Source organism: Salvelinus sp. IW2-2015, linkage group LG28 (genome assembly GCF_002910315.2).
Source record: "Salvelinus sp. IW2-2015 linkage group LG28, ASM291031v2, whole genome shotgun sequence".
Lineage (NCBI taxonomy): Eukaryota > Metazoa > Chordata > Actinopteri > Salmoniformes > Salmonidae > Salvelinus > Salvelinus sp. IW2-2015.
The window spans coordinates 7,036,531-7,047,996 of NC_036868.1; the positions used below are offsets into that span (position 1 = coordinate 7,036,531).

General features: G+C 42.2%; 1 protein-coding gene across 1 annotated transcript; it reads left to right on the forward strand.

Moving 5' to 3' along the window:
* Positions 1 to 139: 139 nt before the first annotated feature.
* Positions 140 to 4,777, forward strand: LOC111954443 (cilia- and flagella-associated protein 206-like). The gene is made up of 12 exons (XM_023974194.2): positions 140 to 306; positions 414 to 497; positions 601 to 691; positions 841 to 1,029; positions 1,218 to 1,376; positions 1,485 to 1,699; positions 1,831 to 1,950; positions 2,250 to 2,445; positions 2,665 to 2,805; positions 2,966 to 3,159; positions 3,951 to 4,094; positions 4,239 to 4,777. Exons 1-12 carry the CDS (start codon positions 199 to 201, stop codon positions 4,464 to 4,466), a joined length of 1,869 nt encoding a protein of 622 aa, XP_023829962.1. The 5' UTR covers positions 140 to 198; the 3' UTR covers positions 4,467 to 4,777.
* Positions 4,778 to 11,466: the final 6,689 nt, after the last annotated feature.

The window sequence follows — 11,466 nt, forward strand, 5'->3', positions numbered from 1 at the left end:
ATTACATCCTCCATAAAAAAATTATCTGCAAAGTAATAACACTGAGTAAATGAAGATTCACCAGTCAGATGTGCATTACTAACTAGGCATACTACTGTTACATCCTGTGGCAGTGTTTAATTGGTTACCATGGCAACCGACGGGGAACCAGGACGCTGTGGAGCATTTGCATGATCTCCGTAGCTTGCAAGCTAAAACATGTCTCGTGCTCAAGCAGAAAGTGTGATAAAAAACATAATTCGAGAAATCGCCCAAGAATGTGACGGAAAAGGGCATGCTGTGTCCGAAACATTAGTGGCTTTCATGGTAGGTACCTGGTTTACTAATTAGTAACGTGGCAAGCGTTCGGTAACTAGCCGTGTGTGGTAATGTGTCGGTGTTTAACGTCGTCTAATCAATGATTTTCCTATTAGGTAAAAGCTGTTGTGTTGGACTCACGAAATCTATTTAACGTCGATCGGACTCTTACCAAGCAAGATGTTAGAAAACTTGTGGAAGTAAGTGCATTTAATTATAACCAAGACCCTGTCCCCGGTTTGGCTGGTAGCATGCCTGAGATCTTTGCGCAATGGGCTCAACGTCCGTGTTATTCCTTTGCAGTTGTGTGTGGACAAACTCATGGACCAGGGGAGCCCTGCCCTTGACACAATCAAGATGCAAGTCTACTTCGACATGAATTACACATCTCGACGTATGTGGGTGCTTTAAAATGCTCAAAGAATGCATTAACAATTTATGATGTATAAGGCGTACTAACTAAACCCTAGCTGTTGGGACATGTGTAACATCTAAGGGCATGGGATACTGGTCTTGCCTCAAAGGTCTTGTTTTGTGTCCCAGGTGAGTTCATTGAGGAGCACCAGCGGGTACTACAGTCAAGGCTAGTCCCAGTGAGTCGAGAAATCACTGACAGCCGAGTGAAAACACGTGAGGATCTGGAGGGCCTTTACCATAAGATTGTCAGCTATGTTCTGCTGCGCTCGGGCCTGGGTTCTTCCACAGACATCACCACAGTGCGAGAGGCTACAGGTAATCATAAGGACTATTTTATTTGTACCACCTGTTAAGAATCACTATTCACAAAGATGGGAAAGGAAATGGTCAATTGTAATTACACTGTCCATCGAAGTGAGTTTTTAAAATGTGGGAATCATGTTTTCCAACATTGATCAGTTTGTTCCTATTTTGCTCACAACTGACTGTGTGGTGTTTTGCAGCTGCCTTACAGAGCGTCTTTCCCCAGTCAGAGCTGGGGACCTTCATGTCCCTCATCAAGAAGGACAAGGAGCAACAGCTCAACGACCTCAGCATGATTGTGACTGGCATCCGTCTCTTCAACAAAGACAGCAGGAAAGGAGGAGAGGGCATAGACGACTGTAAGTTCCAAAACATCACATTTATCTTTTTTGATAGACCTTGATAACTGAAACAATTTCTCAGAGCTCCAAATGTGTATTTCAATTTTGTCCTCAACTTCCATTTAGTGCCAGCTATTCTGAATGAAGCCATTCCATCCACCAGTAAAGACATTGAATGGGAGCTGGAGCTTTCTCAGAGTTTGGCCTGGCAGTACACATCCTGGCTGGAGAGGCTCCTGGACCCTGAGGTTGAGACCAGAGAATGTATTGTTCCTCTGGATATGCTTAAACAGGCTCTCTATAATGTACGACAACATGAAGCCTTTCTCAAAGTTATTTTGGTGAGTTAGCTAGAAGGTGATGGGCGTCATGACTTCAAGTCAGTACATGAAATTGTCGCAATGAGCAGTTCTTCAAGAGTATTGTGTTGCATAATAATTTTACCCATTATTCTGATTAAAATCCTCACCAGGCAGATGTCATTCTATGTGCAAAGCAAGTTGAAACCCTACAGACTGAACTAGCGACACGTATGAAGCTTTTGAGGGTCACCGTACATTCAAAGACTGCAGTACCCACTGCACAGGTTTTTGTAAGTACAGTATCTTGTGTATACATATATATATATATATATATATATATATATATATATATATATATATATATATATATATATATATATATATATGTGTGTGTGTATGTATTTGAGTTGTTTTGTTATGGGGCGGTTTCCCGGACACAGATTAAACCTAGTCCTAGACTCAAAAGCTAACTCGATGGAGAATCTCCATTTAGAAAGTGCTTTTTTGTCCGGGACTAGGCTTAACCTGTGTCTAGAAAAAGGGCCTTTCAATGTCTAAGCCTCAACTCATGTACTATGTATCCTTCCAGCCCCATTTCACAGCTCTGGCAAAGTTCTGGTCAGGTCTTCAAGATGAGATGGTGCTGTTGAGCATCCTCAGTAACATAATGGAGAACCTGCAGCCCTTTCTGGCTGCTCAGTCCCAGCTCTTCCCTGATGGTCAGTTGGAGGACATACTGGGGTCGGAGATCAAGAAGTACGAGCAGAGAATGAAGGAGTCTTCAGGTAAGTACTCTGGGTGCATCCGAAATGGTATACTATTTCCTATGGGGCCTGGTATAAAGTAGTGCACTACTTAGGGAATAGGGTGCTATTTGGGACGTAGCCTGTGTTTATACCGCCACAGTAAAGCACTGCATTTCCTACATCTCTATCATTGGCTAATGGTTTTACATGTTTAATTTGTAGTAGATAAATTGTTTTGTTTGCTATTCACCTTGTCAGAAAACCGTATTGACCCCTATGAGATCAAAACACAAGAGTGGCTCTTGCCTGAGACAACCGCCAACTTTGACAAATTACCACTGCAGTACAATGGAATTTGTGGTTACACACTTGTGAAGAAGGATGGGCTTTTACTGCCAGGTATGTGGAGTTTTGAACGTGGCAATTGTGTACGTTGTTGTACAACTAATGTTAATTTCCCCCTTATTGAAAATATTCACCAGAACTGATGTATTATGCCAACTTGTCTTTTTCTAACTGAACATCCCAATGCTGCATGTAAAATAGACTGTTGTTTCAGGCAACCCAAGCATAGGAGTCCTGAAACATAGGGAGAAATACTATGTTTTCAGCTCCAAGGAGGCAGCTTTAAGATTTGGATCCAAGCCAGATGAGTACATTGCCCATGTGGCAGAGAAAGCAAAGCAGTCCCCTGAGCTTATCCAGCTCCTCCAACTCCACCAACAGTTTGCCTGTGTCACTCCATATCCTGAGGTACAGTGCCTTCGGGAAGTATTCAGACCCCCTGACTTTTTCAACATTTTGTTACGTTACAGCCTTATTCTAAAATGGATTAAATAAAAACCCTTAGCAATCTACACACACTACCACATATTGACAAAGCAAAAACAGGTGTTTAGAAAAGTGAGCAAATCTATAAAAAAACAGAAATACCTTATACGTAAGTATTCAGACACTTTGCTTTGAGACTCAAAATTTAGCTGAGGTGCATGCTGTTTCCATTGGTCATCCTTGAGATGTTTCTACAACTTGATTTGAGTCCACCTGTGGTAAATTCAATTGATTGGACATGATTTGGAAAGGCACACACCTGTCTATGTAAGGCCCCACAGTTGACAGTGCATGTCAGAGCAAAAACCAAGCCATGGGGTTGAAGGAATTGTCCGTAGAGCTCCGAGACAGGATTGTGTCGAGGCACAGATCTGGGGAGGGGTACCAAAACATTTCTGTAGCATTGAAGGTCCCCAAGAACACAGTGGCCTCCATCATTCTTAAATGGAAGAAGTTTGGAACCACCAAGACTCTTCCTAGAGCTGGCCGCCCAGCCAAACTGACCAATCGGGGGAGAAGGGCCTTGGTCAGGGAGGTGACCAAGAACCCGATGGTCACTCTGACAGAGTTCCAGACTTCCTCTGGAAGAAGTCTAGGGGTCTGAATACTTTCCGAAGGCACTATGTTCACTAAGTCATAATTCTTCCATAGCATCTTCAGAACTTGCAGTAATATTTTTTTACCCACAGTTCACTTCAATTTTGTCTCTGTAGATGCAGTCAGGGGAGAGACTGTTGGTAAAACCCATTACAAAGTGTGACAGCAGCACTCAGACAGACACTCATTTGTTGGAGACCAACATTGTGAAGTCATACGAGTGGAATGAGTGGGAGCTGAGGAGAAAAGCAATCAAATTGGTATGTGATTTTAATTGACTCTTGAGTGTACTGTTTCATTTTATCAGTGGTAGGTTTACCATGGTCTTCTTGCATGGATATTTTTTATTCAAGAAGGTTACATTTTATGTTCTGCCTTTGGTAATGGGCATGTTGTTTTTTCAGGCCAATCTTCGTAGTAAAGTGACCCACTCAATGCAGACTAATCTAAGTCACATGAGGAGGGATAACGTCACCCAAACCTACCTCCTCGAAGATGTTGCATGCCAGAGCAAGAGGGATGGCAATAGCAATGTCCCCAAGCCTCAGGTGTACCTGGCTGGTCTTCGAGGAGGGAAAACCGAGACTACACATATGATAAAAACAAACTTGACCAGATCAGTAAGTGAATAACTGTTATATCTTCAAGCAATAAAGATAACTTTGGAAGTTGGAAGTGCCAGTCTATTTGTTTTTAAAAATTGTTGGGCTCATTGGCCTGGGGGGGTTACTGCCCACAGAAAATTGTTGTATGCCAGTAAAAGAAACTGGTCATATTGTTTGGACTGAGGAAGGATAACATAGAGGGTTACACTTGGTCAAAACAGTGTCTGCCAAAACTGTCCACATAACTGACTGTAGGAGCAGGCATGTGCACAAGACACACAGCCTGTCATAGGCAAAGTTCGAGGGGTATGACCTCCGGTGGCACGGCGTACTCCGACTTGAAAACAAGTACACCCAAAACACCCCGCTCCTCATTACATCCTGGGAGAATGTTGCAGGAGCTGTCATTAGCTAGCACATTCACAGTGACGAAAACTATAGTATCCAGCTGCAGCTCTGGATATCTTAATTCCATCAGTTTGCTTTGACCCGTTCAGTATTATATATTACGGTTGAATGTTTCAGTATTGTATGTCATGTTTGATTACATTAGCCTGCCAATGGAATAGTGGTCGTACAATATGAATTATAGGACGTACAGTATCTTACATAATGTTTGCACCATTAGGATTTGACCTGTTTAGTATTATATATTATGGTTGAATGCTTTAGTATGATATATATTACGTCAGGTTGCATTACATTAGCCTTATTCTATTGATAGCCTATCAATGGAATAGCAGTCGTACATTATAATACGAATTTTAGGACGTACATTATCCTACTTCTTGATTTCAACCATACAAATGCTTAGAACAAATTATGTATGATGTGTATAGTAGTTAAACAACAATCTAGAGTCATTTCTGCATGTTGGAGAGTTTGTCAGACCTCCATTAAGGTGTTTTAAATGCCAAAGAATGGGACATGTAGCGGCTCTGCAAAGGGAAGAAAATATGTGCCAAGTGTGGAGGGGAACAAGATTATGGGGCATTTTTCCTATTTTGTTGCCTTACAACCTGGATTTAAAATTTCAGGTTGTAAGATTTTTGGGGTGGTTTGTATCATTTGATTTACACAAAACATGCTTATCACTTTGAAGATGCAATTTCTTTGGGGTGAAACAAACAAATAAGACAAATAACAGAACTTGAACATGCATAACTATTCACCCACCCAAAGTCAATACTTTGTAGAGCCACCTTTTGCAGCAATTACAGCTGCAAGTCTCTTTGGGGTATGTCTCTATAAGCTTGGCACATCTTGGCACTGGGATTTTTGCCCATTCTTCAAGGCAAAACTGGGTTTTGCTGGTGTACAAATTCTCAATTGGATTGAGGTCTGGGCTTTGACTAGGCCATTCCAAGACATTTACATGTTTCCCCTTAAACCACTCAAGTGTTGCTTTAGCAGTATGCTTAGGGAGACTGTCCCAGTCTCAAATCTCTGGAAGACTGAAACGGGTTTCCTTCAAGAATTTTCCTGTATTTAGCGCCATCCATCATTCCTTAAATTCTGACAAGTTTTCCAGTCCCTTCCGATGAATAACATCCCCACAGCATGATGCTGCCACCACCACCATGCTTCACTGTGGGGATGGTGTTCTTGGGGTGATGAGGTGTTGGGTTTGCGCCAGACATAGCGTTATCCTTGATGGCCAAAAAGCTACAGTTTAGTCTCATCTGACCAGTGTCTCCCACATGCCTTTTGACGAACACCAAACGTGTTTGCTTATTTTTTTCTTTAAGCAATGGCTTTTTTCTGGCCACTTCCGTAAAGCCCAGCTCCGTGGAGTGTATGGCTTAAAGTGGTCCTATGGACAGATACTCCAATCTCCGCAGTGGAGCTTTGCAGCTCCTTCAGGGTTATATTTGGTCTCTTTGTTGCCTCTGATTAATGCCCTCCTTGCCTGGTCCGTGAGTTTTGGTGGGTGGCCCTCTCTTGGCAGGTTTGTTGTGGTGCCATATTCTTTCCATTTTTTAATAATGGATTTAATGGTGCTCTGTGGGATGTTCAAAGCTTCAGATATGATTTTATAACCCAACTCTGATCTGTACTTCTCCACAACTTTGTCCCTGACCTGTTTGGAGAGCTCCTTGGTCTTCATGGTGTTGCAGACTCTGGGGCCTTTCAGAACAGGTGTGTTTATGTATATATATATATATATATATATATATATGAGATCATGTGACAGATCATGTGACACTTAGATTGGGGCGGCAGGGTAGCCTAGTGGTTAGAGCGTTGGACTAGTAACTGAAAGGTTGCAAGTTCAAATCCCTGAGCTGACAAGGTACAAATCTGTCGTTTTGCCCCTGAACAGGCAGTTAACCCACTGTTCCAAGGCCGTCATTGAAAATAAGAATTTGTTCTTAACTGACTTGCCTAGTTAAATAAAGGTCAAATTAAAAAAAGATTGCACACAGGTGGACTTTAACTAATTATGTGACTTCTGAAGGTAATTGGTTGCACCAGATTTTATTTAGGAGGTGAATACATATGCCCCCACCACTTTTCCTGGGTGGGTTTTTTCAGATTTTTTTTAAACAAGTTTTTTTTATTTTTTTCACTTCACCAATTTGGACTATTTTGTCTATATCCATTACATGAAATACAAATCAAAATCGATTTAAATTACAGGTTGTAACGTAACAAAATAGGAAAAATGCGAAAGGGGACGAATACTTTTGCAAGGCACTGTAGATGCTAATGGTACTATTGTTGAAGATATGATGGAAACAAGAGCATTAAATAAATAAATTCATGAACTTCTTTGAGGAAAAGATCATGACCATTAGAAAGCAAATTACGGACTCCTCTTTGAATCTGCGTATTCCTCCAGGGCTTAGCTGTCCTGGATCTGCACAGCTCTGCGAGGGCCTGGGATCGGGAGAGACACTTAAGTGTTTTAGTACTATATCTCTTGACACAATGATGAAAATAATCATGGCCTCTAAACCTTCAAGCTGCATACTGGATCCTATTCCTACTAAACTGCTGAAGGAGCTGCTTCCTGTGCTTGGCCCTCCTATGTTGAACATAATAAACAGCTCTCTATCCACCGGATGTGTACCAAACTCACGTAAAAGTCAGTATAAGCCTCTCTTGAAAAAGCCAAACCTTACCGGAAAATATAAAAAAACTATCGCCTATATCAATCTTCCATTCCTCTCCAAAATTTTAGAAAAACTTGCGCCAGCAACCACTGCCTTTCTGAAGCACAAATAATGCTATACGAATGCTTTCAGTCTGGTTTTAGACCGCCATCAACACCTGAGACTGCACTTGGGAATGTAAATTACCTTTTCATGCCTTTTGCAACAACTATGTCTGTCATATAAGATCCTTTTTTTTCTTACACAGTTCTATTTCATCTTGCTTTATTCGATCTTATTCCATGTGGTAACTCTGCTGTGGTCTACTAGACCCTATATGTCTTCGGTTCACACTCGTCTTTATCTTTAACACCTTGCAACCCAACCTCGCTAGCGTTAGCCCACTTCTTGGATCACACTTGTTCTCAAACTATGGGGACCTACGACTGTTGTATACAAATTCTAGAGTCTCTCACAATAACAAATAAAAAAAATAAAATATAGAATTGGATCATATGCGCTTTGGTCACTTTTCCATCATGCAAGCACCCATTATGGACAAGCTTTCACTTCCGAAACTCTGAGTGTACGTCTTGAAAGTTGTTGCTCTAAGTATTGCATCTCGCACGATTCAACTTTGCCATACCTCATTCTGATCCTCATCTATATTTTTGCTCTATCGGGATGCACCAGTCCCTTCCTACAGCAGCACCCATACAAAATCTTCTAGATTGCTTTGCCACCCCTGCTCTACGTGGGGATTGTGATCTCTTCGACTTGTGCAAGCCTTCCCCCCCCTTGTTTCTCTCCCAATTACTCATACTAAATGATGTACATATATGGCAACTGTACATCAAATACAGTTCTTATTTTTGTCTCATCAGACCAAGCGACAGTGTTCTCTCAAAAAGTACTAAATCTTTCGTCCCCCAAGATTGTTCGCACGCTTGCCAAACCGGTTAGTCTGTGCTTTTATATGCCGTGTGAGGAGCCATGGCTTCTTCACTTGCTCTGAGCAGCTCTCTTATTTCTCAGGTTATTGTCTGATCTATAGCACTCGTTTTAACTGTGACCATAAGATATACTTTATTTTTACCGTTCTTCCATCTCATGTGCATCATTCTCATCTAAGGTCCCCTTTGTTCTCGGATTGCTTATTCAAAACATAATGTTAAACTTTCACTGCTATGCGTGTTCTGAGCGTAATCTATCTAACACTTGCACTTACTTTACTTGCATCTCAATAGTAAACGTACTCCATTCTTGACTAGAAGCAACACCGCAGATACTCACTTCCTGTAGCCGCTAGAAGCCTGTGTTATCAGACATAAGGAAGTGTATGATGCTGCGATCGTCCTCTCTGAGGTAATAGCTTTTTCTTACTCTTTTACTTTAACCGATTGTTTTCCGAGCACAAAACAGAATAACCTTCAGGCGTTTGAAATTGACTTCCCAAGTTTCATGTAGTCCCAAGAAACACAAAGAGATCTTCTGTTAAATCTGACAATTATCTTGATGGTTGTAAAGTCGTCTCAAATAAAAACTGTGAAGGACCTCGCGTTACTCTTGACCCTGATCTCTCTTTTGACGAACAATCAAGACTGTATCAAGGACAGCTTTTTCCATCTACGTAACATTGCAAAAATCAAAATTTTCTGTCCCAAAAAAAATGCAGAAAAATTAATCCATGCATTTGTTTACTTCTAGCGTTAACTACTGCAATGCTCTACTTTCGGGCTACCGGATAAAGCACTACAATAAACTTCAGTTGTGCTAAATACGGCGCTAGGAATCCTGACTATGAACAAGAAATTGATCATATTACTCCAGTGCTAGCTTCCCTACACTGGCTTCCTGTTAGGCAAGGCTATTTCAAGGTTTACTTTAACCTATAAGCTTACAAAAAAATAAGGGCTTTGCTACCTACCTATCTTTCTAGATTGGTCCTGCTACATACCAATACGTACGCTACGGTCACAACGCAGGCCTCCTAATTGTCCCTAGAATTTCTAAGCAAACAGCGGAGGCAGGGCTTTCTCCTATAGATCTCCATTTTTATGGAACAGTCTGCCTACCCATGTGAGAGACGCAGACTCGTCTCAACCTTTAAGTCTTTACTGAAGACTTTACTCTTCAGTAGGCATATGATTGAGTGTAGTCTGGCCAGGAGTTGAAGTGTGAACGGAAAGGCTCTGAGCAACGAACCGCCCTTGCTGTCTCTGCCAGCCGGTTCCCCTCTCTCCACTGGATTCTCTGCCTCTAACCCTGTTACAGGGGCTGAGTCACTGGCTTGCTGGTGCTCTTTCATGCCGTCCCTAGGAGGGTGCGTCACTTGAGTGGGTGAGTTACTGACGTATCTTCCTGTCTGGGTTGCGCCCCCCCTTGGTTTGTGCTGTGGTGGAGACCTTTGTGCTATACTCGGCCTTGTCTCAGGATTGTAAGTTGGTGGTTGAGGATTTCCCTCTAGTGGTGCGGGGGCTGTGCTTTGGCAAAGTGGGTGGTTATTATCCTTCCTATTTGCCCTGTCTGTCCGGGGTTTCTTCGGATGGGGCCACAGTGTCTCCTGACCGCTCCTGTCTCAGCCTCCAGTATTTATGCTGCAGTAGTTTGTGTCGGGGGGCTAGGGTCAGTTGTTACCTGGAGTACTTCTCCTGTCTTTATCCAGTGTCCTGTGTGAATTTTAAGTATGCTCTCTCTAATTCTCTCGTTCCTCTCTTTCCTCTGAGAACCTGAGCCCTAGGACCATACGTCAGGACTACCGGCATGTGACACCTGCTGTCCCCAGTCCGCCTGCCTTGCTGCTATTCCAGTTTCAACTGTTCTGCCTGCGGTTACGGAACCCCTACCTGTCCCAGACCTGCTGTTTTCAACTCTTAATGATCGGCTATGAAAAGCCAACTGATTTATTCCTGATTATTATTTGACCATGCTTGTCATTTATGAACATTTTGAAAATCTTGGCTCTCTCTAATTTTCTCCTTCTCTCTTTCTTTCTCTCGGAGGACCTGAGCCCTAGGACCATACTCGGGACTACGGCCGTGGTGACTCCTTGCTGTCCCCAGTCCGCCTGGCCTTGCTGCTATTCCAGTTTCAGCTGTTTGCCTGCGGTTATGGAACCGCCACCTGTCCCAGACCTGTTGTTTTTCAACTCTTGATGATCGGCTAGAAAAGCCAACTGAAAAATTATCATGATTATTATTTGACCATGCTTGTCACTTATGAACATTTTTGAACATCTTGGCATAGTTCTGTTATAATCTCCACCCGGCACAGCCAGAAGAGGACTGGCCCACCCTCATAGCCTGTTCCTCTCTAGGTTTCTTCCTAGGTTTTGGCCTTTCTAGGGATTTTTCCTAGCCACCGTGCTTCTACACCTGCCCATACTACTGTTTGGGGTTTTAGGCTGGGTTTCTGTACAGCACTTCGAGATATTAGCTGATGTACGAAGGGCTATATAAAATAAACTTGATTGAAAATTGATTGATTAATATGTCTTAACGATGGGATGTTAGAGGGGTTACATACTGCCTGGACCTCACAATGGCTTCTAACTATTACATCTATGTGTGAATGGAATGTAATGAATGATTCTACTGTTGGAAGTGATCATTTCTTGATTTGGTGTACCATGAACTGTGATGTACTATTCCAGGTAGAGTACCCTTCAGAAGATGGGGCTTTCATAAAGCAGGCTGGGACAAGTTTGGTGATCATTGCTTAAAGTCTGTTGGACAGTTGTCTTTAGAGAGGCCGGTTGCTGTATGTGCTGCCTCTGTGACCTCTGAGTTTGAGTGCTGCATATTTATATGTACCAATGTGTGAAGTGGGTGAGAAAGGGAAGGTGGTTCCTTTGTGGACTGAAGAGTTGTTAGAGGAATTTCATAATTCCTTTATGTACTCATTAATTAAAATCAATCTGTCTATTTCTAAGA